The sequence below is a fragment of the Pleuronectes platessa genome, chromosome 1 (assembly GCF_947347685.1).
Source record: "Pleuronectes platessa chromosome 1, fPlePla1.1, whole genome shotgun sequence".
In the NCBI taxonomy this organism is placed as follows: domain Eukaryota; kingdom Metazoa; phylum Chordata; class Actinopteri; order Pleuronectiformes; family Pleuronectidae; genus Pleuronectes; species Pleuronectes platessa.
In genome coordinates, this window is record NC_070626.1 from 21,203,192 (window position 1) to 21,219,601 (window position 16,410).

General features: G+C 42.5%; 1 protein-coding gene across 1 annotated transcript in view; it reads right to left on the reverse strand.

Annotated features, from left to right (window-relative positions):
• Nucleotides 1-5,011, reverse strand: part of syt7b (synaptotagmin VIIb) — a 34,290-nt gene extending 29,279 nt beyond the window's left edge. The window contains exon 1 of the mRNA XM_053423514.1: nucleotides 4,958-5,011. Coding sequence (XP_053279489.1) covers nucleotides 4,958-5,011 — 54 coding nt within the window. The remainder of the gene's footprint in view (nucleotides 1-4,957) is intronic.
• Nucleotides 5,012-16,410: the final 11,399 nt, after the last annotated feature.

A 16,410-nucleotide genomic window follows, 5' to 3' on the forward strand; every position in this document is an offset into this window, starting at 1 on the left:
GTTGTGTTTGCATCCAAAACAAACAAAGTGAAAGTGAAAGAAAGAAAAGAAAGAAGAACAGAGTTGTCAAAAAGCTCTTGATAACTGTGGAACATCTGTTTGAAAGTAATTGTTTAGGATTTGGAGATTATGCCAGGTTATGGGTATATGGATGGGCAAGCGTGTAATGTGTAAACAATCAATTATTCTTCCAAACGGCAGTAAAACCAAACCTGAAGCTGAGGTTAAGCGTCGCTGTGGCTTCATTTGAATCTGCTCTAGATTGTTTCTGTACGTGACGTCTCTCCCCAATCAGCCCTGACCTACTTCTACCTTCTTGCCTTGTTGCCTTTTACATCCACCAGTCCGTCTCCAAGGTCCCATTTGCTCCTGCTGTTTCCCCCTCCCTTTCTCCCCTCTACCTTTGTGCTTCCCGAGCTCAGCTGCTCGCCATCACTTCTGTCCATCTCCTCGGGCCATTCATCTTTTCTTCACCCTCAGCCCTCCCATCAATCTATCTCCACACCACCTTAAATCACCGTTCTGTAGGTCCGCTCCCTAATTACCGGTCTGCTACTCTTACAATCATGTAATAGTGCTTCATCCCTTATCCTCCCCTCAATCACTGGCCTGCCTGATGACTGTAAGCTTGTGCTGAACAGCTCTGTCTGGAGCTAATGCTGTGAGGGAGGATTTACTGCCGGGGGCCTGAGTTGTGTTCGCAGCTCTCCTCAATATTAACTTGGCTCTAACTCTGCTGGCGAGCGAGGAGACGTGCCCCCTGAGCAGCGGAGTAAAGCTGTAAATAAAAGAAGGAGCTAATATTCATGCACTCATGCACTTTTTCTCTCATACATGCACACATGCTAACAGAGTGCACACCATTAGAGATCTTTCCTGTGGATAGGCTTTGATGAGAATGTTAACTAAACTCTATAAATAATGTGAAGTAACATATATCTTTTAGTTTTTTGTTTCGTTTCAAACGTTTCCTTTTTTTTCTGCAGAGACAAGGTAGAGTAGAAGTCCCAGAACTACGATTAGGCTCCTTGTTCATAAAAATCTAGAGAAAGTTATATCATGAAGTTTACTACCACTAGATGTAGCATGACCATAGAGTGGATACCCAGCCGAGGCACGATCGGGACCTGATGGGGCAGCCCAGAATCTTTTGAAATGACATGTGGGTTCAGGTTTGGTCGATCACGTTGGCAAGGCAGATTTTTTGGACTGCAAATAATTGGTAAAACAAGCAATAACCACGTGTATTATGGACAGAGTAGCACACACTGAGTGCAGCTTCCATCAACCGCATTGGGCTCGGGACAGGTTGGACACAAAGATGTGACCCGAGCCACAGTCCACACCAGCACCAGCATCTCAAGCAGAAAAAACCCTGCTTGGTTGGCCACACCCCCCATCTCTCTTTGTGTTCTCAGCTGTGCTGCAGAACCAGTTAAATTGGACCCAAAAACAAAACCAGGAGCTCCACTGAATATTGTTATCATGTCTACCGCAGAGCCAACCAAATAAACAATCCAGCCAGGCAGACGGGTCATAACGAGATGTTGTGTCCGTGTCAGAGCCTCCTTGTGAGTAGAGGTACTTTTTCAAAACTTGTTTTGGGGCAATACTCACCCTGGCAGCCCTGCACGCCCAGCACATGATTGATAATTTGATATAAAAATAAGGTATCTGTGGTGATTTCAGTTAAACACTGTGGTGGTCAGGTGACAGGTGTGTTTGCAGTGTTTGTTTTTTAAGAAGCTGCAGAGTAGAAGGGGGGATGGGGGGGGAGGGAGGGGGGGGGGGGGATAGCCTGTCAGTCAGGTGTCTGAAACACTGTCAATTAATTAAAATGCATAATGCCAATTACACCTATAAGGTGTAATAGGGCTGTTTACACTATGTAGTTGTAAGTCTTTAAATGGCAATAATTTTATATTTGAAATATATAGTTTTTTCTGGGATTTAACTTATTCAAACCCGTATTATGTTTTTTTAAGTTTGCATAAAAACAAAAACGTGTAAGATACAGTTTATATGACAATCTTGTCATTCGTATACAAACGCTTTCTTCACCTGCTGGATTATTCCTCTGGTGAAATCTCTTGAGACTTGTGAGCCATGAGCTCTGGTGAGGTGAATCATATATATAGAAGTGTAACAACATCAAACAAAGAACCAGAATATTCAGTCAGGTGTTAATTTAAAGGATAAATAAAAGGTCTGTTGACTCACACATACATTACACATCCACACAAATACGTTACCGTAACTGACATCCTAATAAACTCAATACATGGACTAATGGTGGCATGCAGCCAGACATCTGGGAGCCACTTCATGTCCTGATACATTTTGCCAGTCTGTTCAGTGTCATAAATTTGGCAAAGAATTAACGAGTTTCAAAAATGTCCTCGATGGCTGCATCTACATGCGTTTTCAGGTACTGTACATCTACTGTTGTCTGTTTCTACTGTCTGCACAGCACTGGGACCAGTCATTCAGGCATGTGCCCCGAGCATGAGCTATATTTATATTCGGTTGCCTATGACTGATTAAGAGGCTATGTTCACATTTCTTCTTGCTTGAAAGTCAATTAAAATGACTATAAAACCTTGAATGATTTCATAATTAAGGAAAATTGAGAGAGAGAGAGAGAGAGAGAGGAGGGGGGGGGGGGGGGAGAAGGGGGAAGACAGAGAGGGGGAGAAGTAAATGGCCCAAAATAGAAACCAATTCCAGAGGAGAAATGGAAATTCAGGCAGATTTGAAAAGGGGGAGTGACAGGAGTGAGGAATAATAAAACAGGAGAACTAAAAATTAAGTTTAAGTGTATATATTCCACTGAATCTCTATAAATAAAGCACATATTGTTAAACACACTGCATCATTTACTCAAAATGAAAACTTATTCATTCTCTATGTGTGGGAGCAGTTTATAAGGTGTACACTCCAATCAAGAAGAATCTGTTTTGATCCGAACGAGGACACAGTCTTATAAATACAAAGTTGGTTATAACCATGAATGAACACTAGAGTGACTTTGACTGCGAGCCTCAGGCTAAACTTTTTAATCAATCTATTCAGCTGTATTCTGTTCTGACTTTAATGAATGAACAGTTTATGAATTATGGTACAACAGGCTGATTATCTGGGCCTCAATTTACATACAGTGAGAACATGTATTCATTAGCCTCCCAAAAACATGAAGCTCTCAGCGGCTAAGAATCTGTTTTAGCTTTTCCACTTCTAACACCTATGGGACAGATTGTATTTGAATAAAGAGCATTTATTGAGTCGATAGTAACGTCTGGTCTCTGACCTTACATCAGGCTTTTACTGTGGTGGGGTGCGTGTGCGATCCCTGTCCTGGGATCAGTTTTCATGATAAGAACTGGTCTAAACTCTCTGGGTTACATCTACATCTGTGTGTGCTACACTAAACTGCTGATTTTGTCAGATCGACTATAATCACTGCTATTTTCTTTGTGAAAACACTTGACACTTTCACCTTTTCAGGGCGACAACAAATTATTCAAATTACAGAGGCTGAGTGCTGACCATTACTCATTAGTATTGCACTCTGTGTTAAACCAAGGACGAGGGGGTCACAAATAGATATTGTCATTTGGGTTAATTGGAAAAAAAACATCACAAAATCAAGTTTTAATCTACCTGCATAATGGAAATTAAGGGTCTACTACATTTAGCAGAGGTTCTCAAAGTGGCTCCTTCAGGGGATTCGATTCAAAAGAGGAAATAATGTATTTTCACTGTAATTTCCTACATAGGTTACACACTGTCAGAATGTTTGACTATTTTCCGTTCTGAATTTCATGCACGTCCTGTAACAAAACGTCTAAAAGCAAACGTCTTGTCACAGTTGGTCACAAAGGGAGATTGAGCCTTTGCTCTTCAGAACCCAACACTTTCAAATTCTCTGCCCACTGAACTCTTTCTGAAACCTTTTGAACGTTTTATTTATTTTTGACTGCTTTGTTGCTTATGTAGTCAGTTTCCTTTGAGTCAACTCGCTTGTCTGGTTTAAATTAGTTTTTCTTCTTGGTGTTAAGTTCCTTTTCTAACACTGCACAGAAAACTGCTATATAATGAAATGTATTAGATTAGGGTTAGGGTTAGGGCTAGGTTAGATTAGGTTTTACAGTGTATTACTATTACTATAACAATTACTGTTACTAAGACTATTACTCTTATTATTATTATTGTTATTATTATGAATGGTGGCCCATAGTATAATCTGTGTCAGTTAAGAGGTCCTTGACACGTAACATTTATTTAATCTTGGTTATGTCACATAAGGTTTATTGTCATTCATTGGTGTTTACACTACCAGCTGATCTCCATTAAAAACCAACAGAAAGTCTTTGTGATTTGCTACCTGCAGTGAGACGGGCTGTTGTCTGAGCTAATTGCTAAAACAAAGCACCGTCTCAGCTGTTTCCAGATGTTGGTACAAAGCGAGCTTTGGTTCAAATTACATTGCATCCAGCCGTGCTGCAGGGAAGTCTGTCTTAGGCATCACCGGCCTAATACAGATTCTCTCCTGCTGTTTATGCAACAACCCACTCGGAGATTAAAGGCGGTTACTTCAGATGAATAAACAAGCTATTTTTTTGAAGATCTTCTGTGAGCATCTGTTTCTTTTGAAAGTCTCACAACTGCCACATCCTTGAGTAAATTGCAGCTTGCGGAGGAACATTGTCTGGATTCACTCTGCCGGAGACTTTCCTGACATCAGCTGGTGAATATTTGGCAGCTGACATAAAAGTGTTATTTGTGTATGAGCGAGGGAGTCAAGAGACTTCAAGGGTTACTTATGCATCACAGGTAGTCTCTGTAGACTGATGCCCTTTTTTACAGTATCTTCGTCTGCACGTTTCCAAACAACTGAAGCTCCATGTTTTAAGAGCAACATGCAACAGTGCCACTCATGGTTCTTTAACAAACCCACACTCTTCCTCGATTTCCACACCATGCGGTTGTTGTGCCCACTGTAGCCCCTCATGCGTGCCCACTGTCACCATGCGCCACTCACTTGCCAAACCGCAGGCCTCCGGCATGCATGTGGCTCTGGATCGTCTGCCAGCGCCCGGCCTTGCTGCCCCCCGTCACCATGCTTCGAAGGCTGTCACTGCGACTGGGCCCCGCCCCAGAGCAAGCACCCCCACTGTCGCTGGCCCCCAGTGAGGGTCCAGCACCGCCCTGCCCACCCTTATCCGCGGCCCCACTGGGAGGAACGGTGGGGTGGATCGTAGAGAAAGAAACACGGGACGGACAGACAGGAAGAGAGAACCAAGAGAGGACACAAAGAAGAGAGAGAGAGAGAGGAAGAGACGAGAGACAGATGTACAGACGTACAGAACCGGAGAGCAAAAGAATCATTAGTAAAGTTCTTCCAACTGGTGAGAAAGTGTCCAGCAGACAGCAACAACTTGAGGGAATATTTCCAGGTCAGTCAGACAGTCAGTGAAATAAGAAGTGAAAAGTTCGGTGACTGAGACAAAACAACATTTTCCAGAGTACAACAGTCAAGACTGCAAAAACCAATGAAGACCCAGAGATGACTTAAGACAGAACGTCGACTTCAGTACAGGGACCTTCCACTGAGTGAGGACAAATCACACAACACACAGCTGCACACCAGGACAACGGCTTCAACAACAATTAGACAGGAAACGTGGGCTGACAGTAAAATGAATGATTTCTGATTGAGATATTTCCTGACTATGTGGCCCACTGTCATACAACTCTGACGAATGATTATTCTGTATCCTAATACTCTGCTTTGCTGCTTTGGATTAAATGATTTAGTTTGATTCTAATTGTTTTTTAATCTATTTTCAAAAGCATTTCCTCCCCTCATGTAAAACACTTCCAATTCCCTCTTAGTTTGAAAGGTGATAAACATTAAAAAAGCTCTCTCTGCCTGAAAGCATAATTATTCCCACAATAACAAGTAACTCTCTCTTATCTGCTATCACATATATCAGAAATGCCGCTATCATCTGCCTATTAAATGCCATTTAGATAATATGTCAAAAGTATAATGCAACACAATCACAACAATCGTTGCTGCTCGCTGATTTTTTACAATAGTTTCAGCGCCACCGCACAGATGGAGAGTAATCGATCTCTCTGTGGTTCTGAAAGAGTTGAGTAAGATGTAATTGGAGAGGATACGACTGAGCAGGTTCACGAAATGCCTCAGTGACGTGTGAGATGCATCCAGGTGATGGATCAGAGGCTGATATGAAACAGACATTTTGCCATTGTGACACCTAATTGCAGCACTGTACACAAAGGACAGCTCGCAATATTTTTTTGGAGCAGGGCTCAGTGGACTAGACTCGGGGGGGCTATCAGGCAGCCTCAAAGTGCTTACAGGAACATGAGGGACGGTGGGAATAGCGATAAAGAATGAGCAGAAAACAATGAGTGAGTGGAGGAAGAGGTGACAGGAATAATAACACAGAGCGACTGGACATTCACATTAAAAACGGTGACATAAAGAGAGACAGACACCTCCCCATCGAAGGAACAGTTGGACCACAGACTGCAAATAATGATGGAGGACGTCTCTCCACTTCTGACTACTGCATGAAAGTGAAGCCAAAATATCCCGGAGTTGGGTGCCGCCCTCTTTGGGTGGTGATGTCATTTGGAGCCAGAGTCTGCCCAGTAGTGATCGTGGAGCGGAGCAACGATGTCAAGGTCTCACTTGACCAATGGCGAGTCAGTCTCAGCTGTCAATCATGATTTTAACTAATCAAATACCTAATTAAAAACAATCTTTTTAGGAATATGACCACTTAAACACATCGCTGGGATAAAAACTGCCTATATGATAGACACCATTTTTGGGAAACCTTATTTAACGTGTACTTTGATCTTTTTTACTTTACTCAATGTCCCATCCACTTACAAGGAGAAGATGGGGTTCATGACCTATATGCAGCTAGCCACCAGGGGGCAATTGTGATGTTTTGGCCTCATTTTTTGGAAGCAGTCATTTAGCGCATTTGTCTTTAAGTTGGACAACCAATGGGAAATATGGAGCGTTGGATGAGAGGATTGACACCAGTATCCCGGTTGACTGTTAAATATGAAGAGAAAGCCAGTTGCTGCTTAGCTTAGCTTAGCATACTTACTGTAAACGTATCACAACAAATATTTAAAGCAACACTTCTTAAACTCTCACAGCAGCAAGTGGAATGTTGTTTTCTCAATCTGTATCAAACACAATAATTTACCGCTCTGTGTTGGACTATTTCCTGCCCAGGTGTAGTATCTTTCTTACGTGTCCATAGTTGTTGTACAAATTAAACAAATATTAGATATATGGTGTCAATCAGTAAGGCATATACTCTATAGATGGAGGGCAAAAGTAAAGCCAAAGCGTCTCGATCCCCATCTGATAAGTTGCTGCAATATAGGTCATTAACCCTGCCTCCCCCATGTTAGTAGAAGGGACATAGATCAAACAAAACATTTGTAAATTGGGTCTTAATTTGTCATTTGATGCTATGAAAACAAAGTGAATCTTCATCATTGACAGTACAGACTGGCTCACGATTGATTAAGCAAATGTATCAGTGGCACTTGCACGGCTCGATCCCTCGATTGTTACTGCACAGACGATGGCTGAGGTCATTTCTGAATAGTGGCAGAAAGTGGAAACGTGTCATCCCTCCTATATACAGTCTGTGGCTCAGAGGTGTGAGGAGGCAGATGTTGACACCTCTGGACCGATCCAGCCTGGCTGTCTCGCTGCTTCCAGTCTTTATTGTAAACTGAGCACAACAGAATATTGTATGAAACATTCTGTATGGGACTGGTGTTGATCTTCTCATGTAACTCTCCACCAGTAAACCACTGCTATACACAAATTAAACCACACAAACATATATGAACAAGTCAGGAAAACCAACAACAGTCAAACCTGTGTGGAAACCTTAGTGACTTATGTAACTGTATGTTCAAGTCGAGTCTGCTACAATAACCCTGAGGAGCAGATGTGAATATTTGGAGTTGAGAGACTGCGTTGTGGGGGGGGGGGGGGGTTCAGGTGAGGATCTGGGATCTGCTCTCTGATGGTTTGACTGTCTCCATGGTAACACCCCATGGGCTGCAGGTGAGAGGTAAGAGGGTGTGATGAGGCAAAGCAGGGCTGCAGGGAACCGAGCTATCAAACTCTTGCTTTTTTTTTTGCAACGTGTGCAACTTCAAAATAACGTATCAATGAATAATAATAATATCTTATTTTCCTCCATGTTTTTTTTTCATTTTTCAGGTTTTACTTTAACATCCAGGTAGCATTTTACAAAAAGGAGGCGTCATTTCAATTCCCTGTGTAATCTTCTCTCCTGATTTAAAGCCTGATTTGTGTTTTCAGTCTGGACGTGTGAAGTCATTGTGTATGCCTTTTGTTAGACACATCTCTATCAGGTGCTGCATGGCCAGCAGTGCATACTAAACACCCCCTCGCTGAGGACATGCCTGACTGCAAAAACATGAGGATTACCAGGGATGAGAGGAGACTTCTGTAAAACAGACGTGTGGCCAGAAAGTGTAAGAAAATTAGTTTTCCTGCCTCCTCATGGATTAATAAATGTGACCTTTCCACTGATCAGAGAGGTGTGTTGATGAATCGTTAGCAAGTGTTTCTGTGTTATATTTCAGGTACCCAAATGGCCAATTGCACCTCTTTTAGCAAGCAGAAATCCTTTACCTTGCTAATAAAGTCCAATTTCACGATGTCTTTCAAGACGAGCCCCAGTTCACTACAGCCCTGCCCTGCTAGAGGGGTCCCTTACCAGCCATGAGTGAGACTCACTTGGGTGTGAGGCGAGGGTCTCCGTACGGGGCATAGGGAGACATGTTTAAGAGGAACTCCTTGGGCGGGTAGGAGCTCCATCTCTGTTGCACATTGCTGCTGTCATTGTTATTCCAAAAGTCTCTGTCTAGATCACTGTAGCCGGAGAGACAGAGATAGAGGTGAGACGGGTACAAAGCAGCAGACGATCAAAGACAGTTCTAAGAGCTGAGGGACACAAAAGAGAGGAACCAGCATAAAAAAGAACAAAGTTAGTACATTTGCTCATAAATGTCAAAGTCAGAGTGTTGATAAATAAAGGAAAAGTAATAATTTCAATGTCAGTATAGTTGTGTTGTTCAATGGTGCAGCAGCGTTGACACTGAATTATTTAGTTCATAAGAAATGAGTTGGAAACAGTAAAAAACTCAAGGTAGGGCAGTAAAAGTACCAAAACACTTACCGTCAAAGTTTTGTAGAAAACCATTAGTAATTCAATAGAGATTTATTTTAGGTACAGATACAACCACAAATACACACAATCAGCAATATAAGTCGTAAATTTGTATTTTTACATTGCACTCAATCTAGTTTAACATTCAAGACCATTAAACTATTGAATATTATATGTTATAAACATATATATTATTAATTTACCAATTAGTACTTAATGTTATCTTGTTTTTTATTATTATTATTATTATTTACAATTTTTTATAACATTTACAGGGAACATTCAATACTGCAAAATTTAAGATTTAGTACAGAAAATGGAATGATGGTAATTGACATGTTCAAAAACATGACAGCATTAATATTTGTTCTTGATAAAACATCCATTAAATACAGCATTTTTTTGATCATGCTGTATTGGGTGATATAAAACAGAGGAGAAAGAAAAGTCATCATTAAACAACATTGGACATGAACAATATGTGATATAGGAACAAATGAGACAATCAAATCGTTAGCTGGGTCATTAAATGCCCCCCCGCCCCTCACTTGGTAACAATAGTGACATAAAATCAAGGTTGCCTGAATATTACAGTCCATAGCAATAAAACATGGTAACTAATAAACAAGAGTAAAAACCATCAAAGAGAGCAGCACTGCTCAAGTTGACGTTTACTCTTTTGGGGAATATTCTGAATTTCAATATTTCTTGTTTACGAGTTTTAGCGTATGACTTCTGTATTAAAGTTGATGTTTTTCCGTTTTGTTTGTGTATTCCGGACTGATCTTGATTGGATTTTGTCCCTTTAATGTTTATGTAAGATATATATATATAAGTAAACCCGACATCTGATTTACATAAAACAGAATATATAAGTTTTCAGATTAAACACGTTTAATAAACGAGAAATATCACATAGAGCCCAGTCTCGAGGGAATCTTTGCAGGAAGGACATTTCAGACCGCGTAGGAATCTGCAAGATTAGTTTTCTGATCAGGGATTGCTGTTAAAATCCGATACTAATATCCCCACATCATGGATAATTTCCATACGCCACCATCTACATCCCTTCTTGACACCTACTTGATGGCTTTATTTTCCCCTCGACCTCGCACAGACTCTGGAGAGCTCGCCGCCTCCACCCAGGGCTTATTCCTCTTCCCCTGCAACGAGACAAGAGGGAGACAGACAGTGATGGAGAGGGGGAGAAGGATCTCAAATTCGTGTCTTGATCGCTGTTTACGAAAAGCAGGTTTGCAACTGAAGTGCTCATTATGGAGGCTTTAGAACGCCGTCAGGTTTCCAGCACGTGTCGTAAAATATGATGAATGAGTCGAGAGCAACAAATTGGTTTGATGCCAGGACGGCAGCCGGCTTGGAGACGTGACGAGGGACCACTTAACCGCAATGAGATGCAAAAACACACTCTCCCATGCATGACACAGGCACAAACATATCTTTGCACACAAACAGGTGGAGCCCATTCACAAACACAAAGCACAGGAAGCTTTACATCCGATTCCAAACAGCACTTAAACAAATGCAAGAATTCAAAATGAGTAAAAACTGAACATTTATGAAAACCTAAGGAGCTGCACATCCTGGTTTATCACACATGCACAGACTGTATTTATAGCTGTGTGTTAAAGGTTTATGGCACGGGTACAGAGTGTATGCACATAACCACTGTGCTGCTGAAGCTGATGTGCTCGTCCTCAGAAAGAAATCAAACATACAAATGGTATCATATAGAGACGGCTGGAACAGTGTTTGGAGAGCTGGGGCTGTCTTCTCCTGAAAGGTTCCTGAGCCGTTCAGAGATCGTTGATACAGCAGATCCAATAAAAAAAAAGCTTTCTATCTCAAATCATAAAAGAAGTGCAAGATGAAAATGCAGTTAAATGAAGGAGAACCTGGTGTGATCATGTATATTCCTCTGGTGTGTCGGTGTTGTCATCAGTGTGTGAAATCAGATGCAGAACTATAAATCAAAACGGTGTGGGTGTCTGCGGGCAGGACCGCCTGTAAACGCTGGTGTGAAGTATCAATCCAGTTCAAAGTGACGGGAACAACGAAAGCTCCGAATTGGCAAAAATTGAAGGAACCAGGTCTTTCTGCAGTTCAGATTGGACTCTGGGCTCCACGAGCAGACCCCAGTGATCTCAGGGGTCTCACAGGGTTAAGTTGGAACACTATGTCTGTTATGGGAGCAGCTTCCCTCAGAGATTTACAAATGAGCAGTAAAGTCTGTCCTGTGGCAGCAAGTGTAGAGACTTAAAATCAGTGATACTGTGGGCAGCCTCTTTAATATTGGTTAAAGCTCTTGCAGCTGAATTTTGGATGAGTTGTAAGTGCCTGATTGTTTTTTCTATTGATTTTATACATTTTATTTTCTTCTGAATTGCAAAGTAGAGCTGTGCACAGCCGATTAACTAGTGATGTAAAGTGCCTCCTCCTGACCTGAGGACTTGGTTATCCTGTGCCGTGCACTCATGGAGGAGTCGTGTATTTTCCCTGAGGGTGGACGGGTGAACAGGTTTGCTGATGCTGCACTGTTGATACTAGAATCCCTGATTTCCTGAGCGTTACACTGACAAGCTACTTCAACCCTCTGCTGGAGAAGAGCAGCTACTCTGTCCACCCACCGGGAGGTTTCTCTTTAGAAAAACATTGCATTAAAGATGTTTGTGCTGAGCCAGACACAAGAGATGTGATATGATAAATAACAAACATAGATGCATCAGAAATACAGTTGGTTGCTTCTACAACTTCTCACATTTTCAGTTCTCGGGATTTCCTGCTCTGTGTAAAATGCTTAAAGGAAAAAAAAGATGTAATCATTAAAGCTCATGTTTCTTTTTACATGTCAGACAAGAAGATGTCTACTTAGTTGAGAAAGATGTAGTTGCATTTTACACTGTATGTTGAATTTGTTATTTGCACTGAGTCAGTGATTTGAAGCAGCCTGCAGCCCGGAGCTGAACGTCTATCTGAATACAGATTTAGTGTCCTGCAGACAGGTGACCTCTTTATGCATCTTGCTGTGTGTCTAATGCATCCACAATACACTCTATTATTTATCACGCCACATCTCGTGTGTCCAGCTCGGCACAAACCTTTTCAATACAGAGCAAACCTGGAGGCTCGGGCGTGATCTTACATTACGCCACCACACTGTTGACACACACACACACACACACAAAAACTGTGCAGTGCATACACAGAGGACAGAATAATATTCGATTTTGTGGATCAGAGAAGGATGGATTTCTAGCAGTAGAGAATATGCTATCAAGTGCAGCTCATCTATCATTAAACAGATGATAAAATCTTCAGGAGGCTGGTGAAGGAGAGGGGGGAGAAGGTACACTGTTGAGAGAGTGTGGGAGGATGCGAGAAACCGAGAGCGGAGGAGCGAGGGGACGGGGATAACAGGAGCAACTGAGTATGACGACAAAGTGGAGAGGCGAGTAAAAAAACAAAGACGGGAGGAGGTTTGAAACCGACTCCAGGATAACGGCGACGGTGAGGCTTTGCAGAGGAAGTTAAAGACGCCACATGAGATGCTGCAGATGTCAGGGAGGCAGAGGAGGGCTCCCCGTACGGAGCGAGCTAGTCCCGCTTTCCTCTGGAGCCTCCTCACACATGGATGTTCAGCAGCGCCTTCCTCTCCTGCCTGTCAGTCGGCCTCTGTGGCTGTTTCTGTTCTCACACTCCCCCCCCCCCCACACACACTTCCCTCGTCGACAAGCATAACACAACAAATCGACACAAACAAGTCTCTTGTTTCACGGAAGCAGCTGGTTTGATACCTATCTCCAATGTAAAGCGTTAACTTTATCAAAGACCCCTTTGCTCTTGTTACTTGTTCAGTTTTCCTGCAATGATACTCAAGATTGCCTTTTTTCATAGATCACCTTATCAGGTGGTCTGTTTAAGCAGAGAGAAATTTCCCATCAGCCCCTTTGCCCACACTGCTGCTGCAGTATTGCTACCAGTTGCTTCGGCCCCTCCACCAGCCCAGCCCCCACCTGAAGGCTCCGACGGGGGGGGGGGGGGGGGGTCTACAAGTATTTGCTCATCACTCCCATAATTCCTGGGTAATCATATGGGGGGGTGATTAAGTTGGAGCCTAGACGCCAAACACTAAACCTGTTCTACTGCTGCAGTAACAGGGAACTCGAGTTGTCTGCCTGTTGTTGAATAAATTTGTCTCCAATTCTTTTTCAAACCCCCTAAACAATACTCTATATCTCTAGAATAGCTTATGCACACACAAAAAGGGGTTTATTTACTAAAGCTGAAGCAACAAGTCGATGAATTGTTTAATTGATTGGCTAAAAACCTATTGACACTTAAATGATAAATTGATTCCTTATTTTTTATAGCAAAAATGCCAAATATTTGCTTCTCTAGTGTGTGAAATGGTCACGTTTTCCCCCGTACGATTAAAAATTTGATTTGTGCTGATAATCAGACAAAACAAACAATTTGGAAATTCTCCCTGATGTTCTGGGAAACTGTGATGGATGTCTTTCACCTTTTTTTTAAATATTTTACAGGCACAACGAATTCACGGGGAAAAATAATCAACAGATTTATATGCGATGAAAATAATCACTAGTAATTATTTCTAACTTTTTCATCCTCTAACAATGACATAGTTTCTATCTTAGTTTATCTGTTGGTGTTTAGTATTTAACCTGGGACACACAAGACAAAGAAAAGATAATGAAATGCACGATAGAGAAAGAGAAGGACTGTGAAGGGGAATCCACAGTGTCTGCAGAGAAGGAGAGGGACAACTCTGGATGAAGAAATTAGTGACGTTTAACCAGGACACGGAGATAAAGGGACAGAGGGACAAATACACAAAAAGTTGTACAAACAACAAAGACATGCATATGAAATTAATTTATTATTCGGGCTCAGTGGGTTTTCTTTTTTTATCCCAAAGCAAATATCAATGAATCTATTTTCCATTTTAACTACTTAACATACTTAACTAATCTAGTATAATATTGTAAATGGTACCGCATAGAGAAAATTATGTAATTTAGTTTTTTTTTTTTCTGGTGAAAATCCTGCTTAACTCTCACTGCTACCATCAAACTGGTTCCTGGTCAGATTCCTCCCTTCTGAGAAAAGACTGTTTTTTAGAGCCACACATGGCCGCCTGCAGCGTAAATAAGACTGTTTGTTCCCGTGCCAGGTGGAAAACAGAAGAGGACGACAAACTTGCGGTATTGTGGCAACAGTGTGAGTGCTTGTTTAATTTGTCCTGTTGTTTGTGCACAACACTACACAAACCAGAACAACAGGCAGACGATGCTGGTGGATACGCCTCCATGTTTGGTTTCATTCTGATATTAGGTTTGATCATACGAGTTCCTGCATCTCTACTGGATCCTGTAGTGTGCGAGTTGTCACGTTTCAAATGTGGTTAAATCTGTCATGTCTTTTTAAATCTGCAGCAGAAAAATAGACAGACAGACAGACAGACAGACAGACTGACTGACTGACAGACAGAAAGACAGACAGACAGACAGACTGACTGACTGACTGACTGACTGACTGACTGACTGACTGACTGACTGACTGACTGACTGACAGAAAGACAGACAGACAGACAGACAGACAGACTGACTGACTGACTGACTGACTGACTGACTGACTGACTGACTGACTGACTGACTTACTGACTTACTGACTGACTGACTGACTGACTGACAGACAGACAGACAGACAGACAGACAGACAGACAGACTGACTGACTGACTGACTGACTGACTGACTGACTGACTGACTGACTGACTGACAGAAAGACAGACAGACAGACAGACAGACAGACTGACTGACTGACTGACTGACTGACTGACTGACTGACTGACTGACTGACTGACAGAAAGACAGACAGACAGACAGACAGACAGACAGACAGACTGACTGACTGACTGACTGACTGACTGACTGACTGACTGACTGACTGACAGAAAGACAGACAGACAGACAGACAGACAGACTGACTGACTGACTGACTGACTGACTGACTGACTGACTGACTGACTGACTGACTTACTGACTTACTGACTGACTGACTGACTGACTGACAGAAAGACAGACAGACAGACAGACAGACAGACTGACTGACTGACTGACTGACTGACTGACTGATTGACTGACTGACTGACAGACAGACAGACAGACAGACAGACAGACAGACTGACAGACAGACAGACAGACAGACTGACTGACTGACTGACTGACTGACTGACTGACTGACTGACTGACTGACTGACTGACAGACAGACAGACAGACAGACAGACAGACAGACAGACTGACTGACTGACTGACTGACTGACTGACTGACTGACTGACTGACAGACAGACAGACAGACAGACAGACAGACTGACAGACAGACTGACTGACTGACTGACTGACTGACTGACTGACTGACTGACAGAAAGACAGACAGACAGACAGACAGACAGACAGACAGACTGACTGACTGACTGACTGACTGACTGACTGACTGACAGACAGACAGACAGACAGACAGACAGACAGACAGACAGACAGACAGACAGACTGACAGACAGGGATGAGGGAACAGGACAAAGGCGAGGCAGGGAGCAGGAAAGGAGGGCGAATGGTAACAAATGCCACCGGATCAGAATGTATAGGAGGATTTCGAGTTTCTCCAGCTGGAGCCAGTGGCTCTGAGTGATGCTCATTAGCATATGAATCATTAGCATGGCGCTGGAGGCAAGAAGCCATGATGCACAGAGCCATGTTTACAGAGAGCATGAAGGTCTCTGATCATGTTTACCGTCACGGCCAAACATACTGACTCTCTGCGGCTCCGGTTCCAGAGAGCGGCAGAAAGCAACACATCATTCAGCAGTAACAACGACACGGAGCAAGAACTCAGTGTGTACGAGGAAGTCAAGGTCACAGTGTGATCATCAGAAAACTGACCGCACATGGGTGATTTATCTTTAATGTTGTGGTGTCATTCAGAAGCAGGTAGAACATGAAGATATATGTGTTTTCATCAGAGCCTTTTCCTCATCACAGAGCTGAGGATTAAATCACAACATTCTATACCAGCTCAATGTGTCTCTAGCTACAAGTAT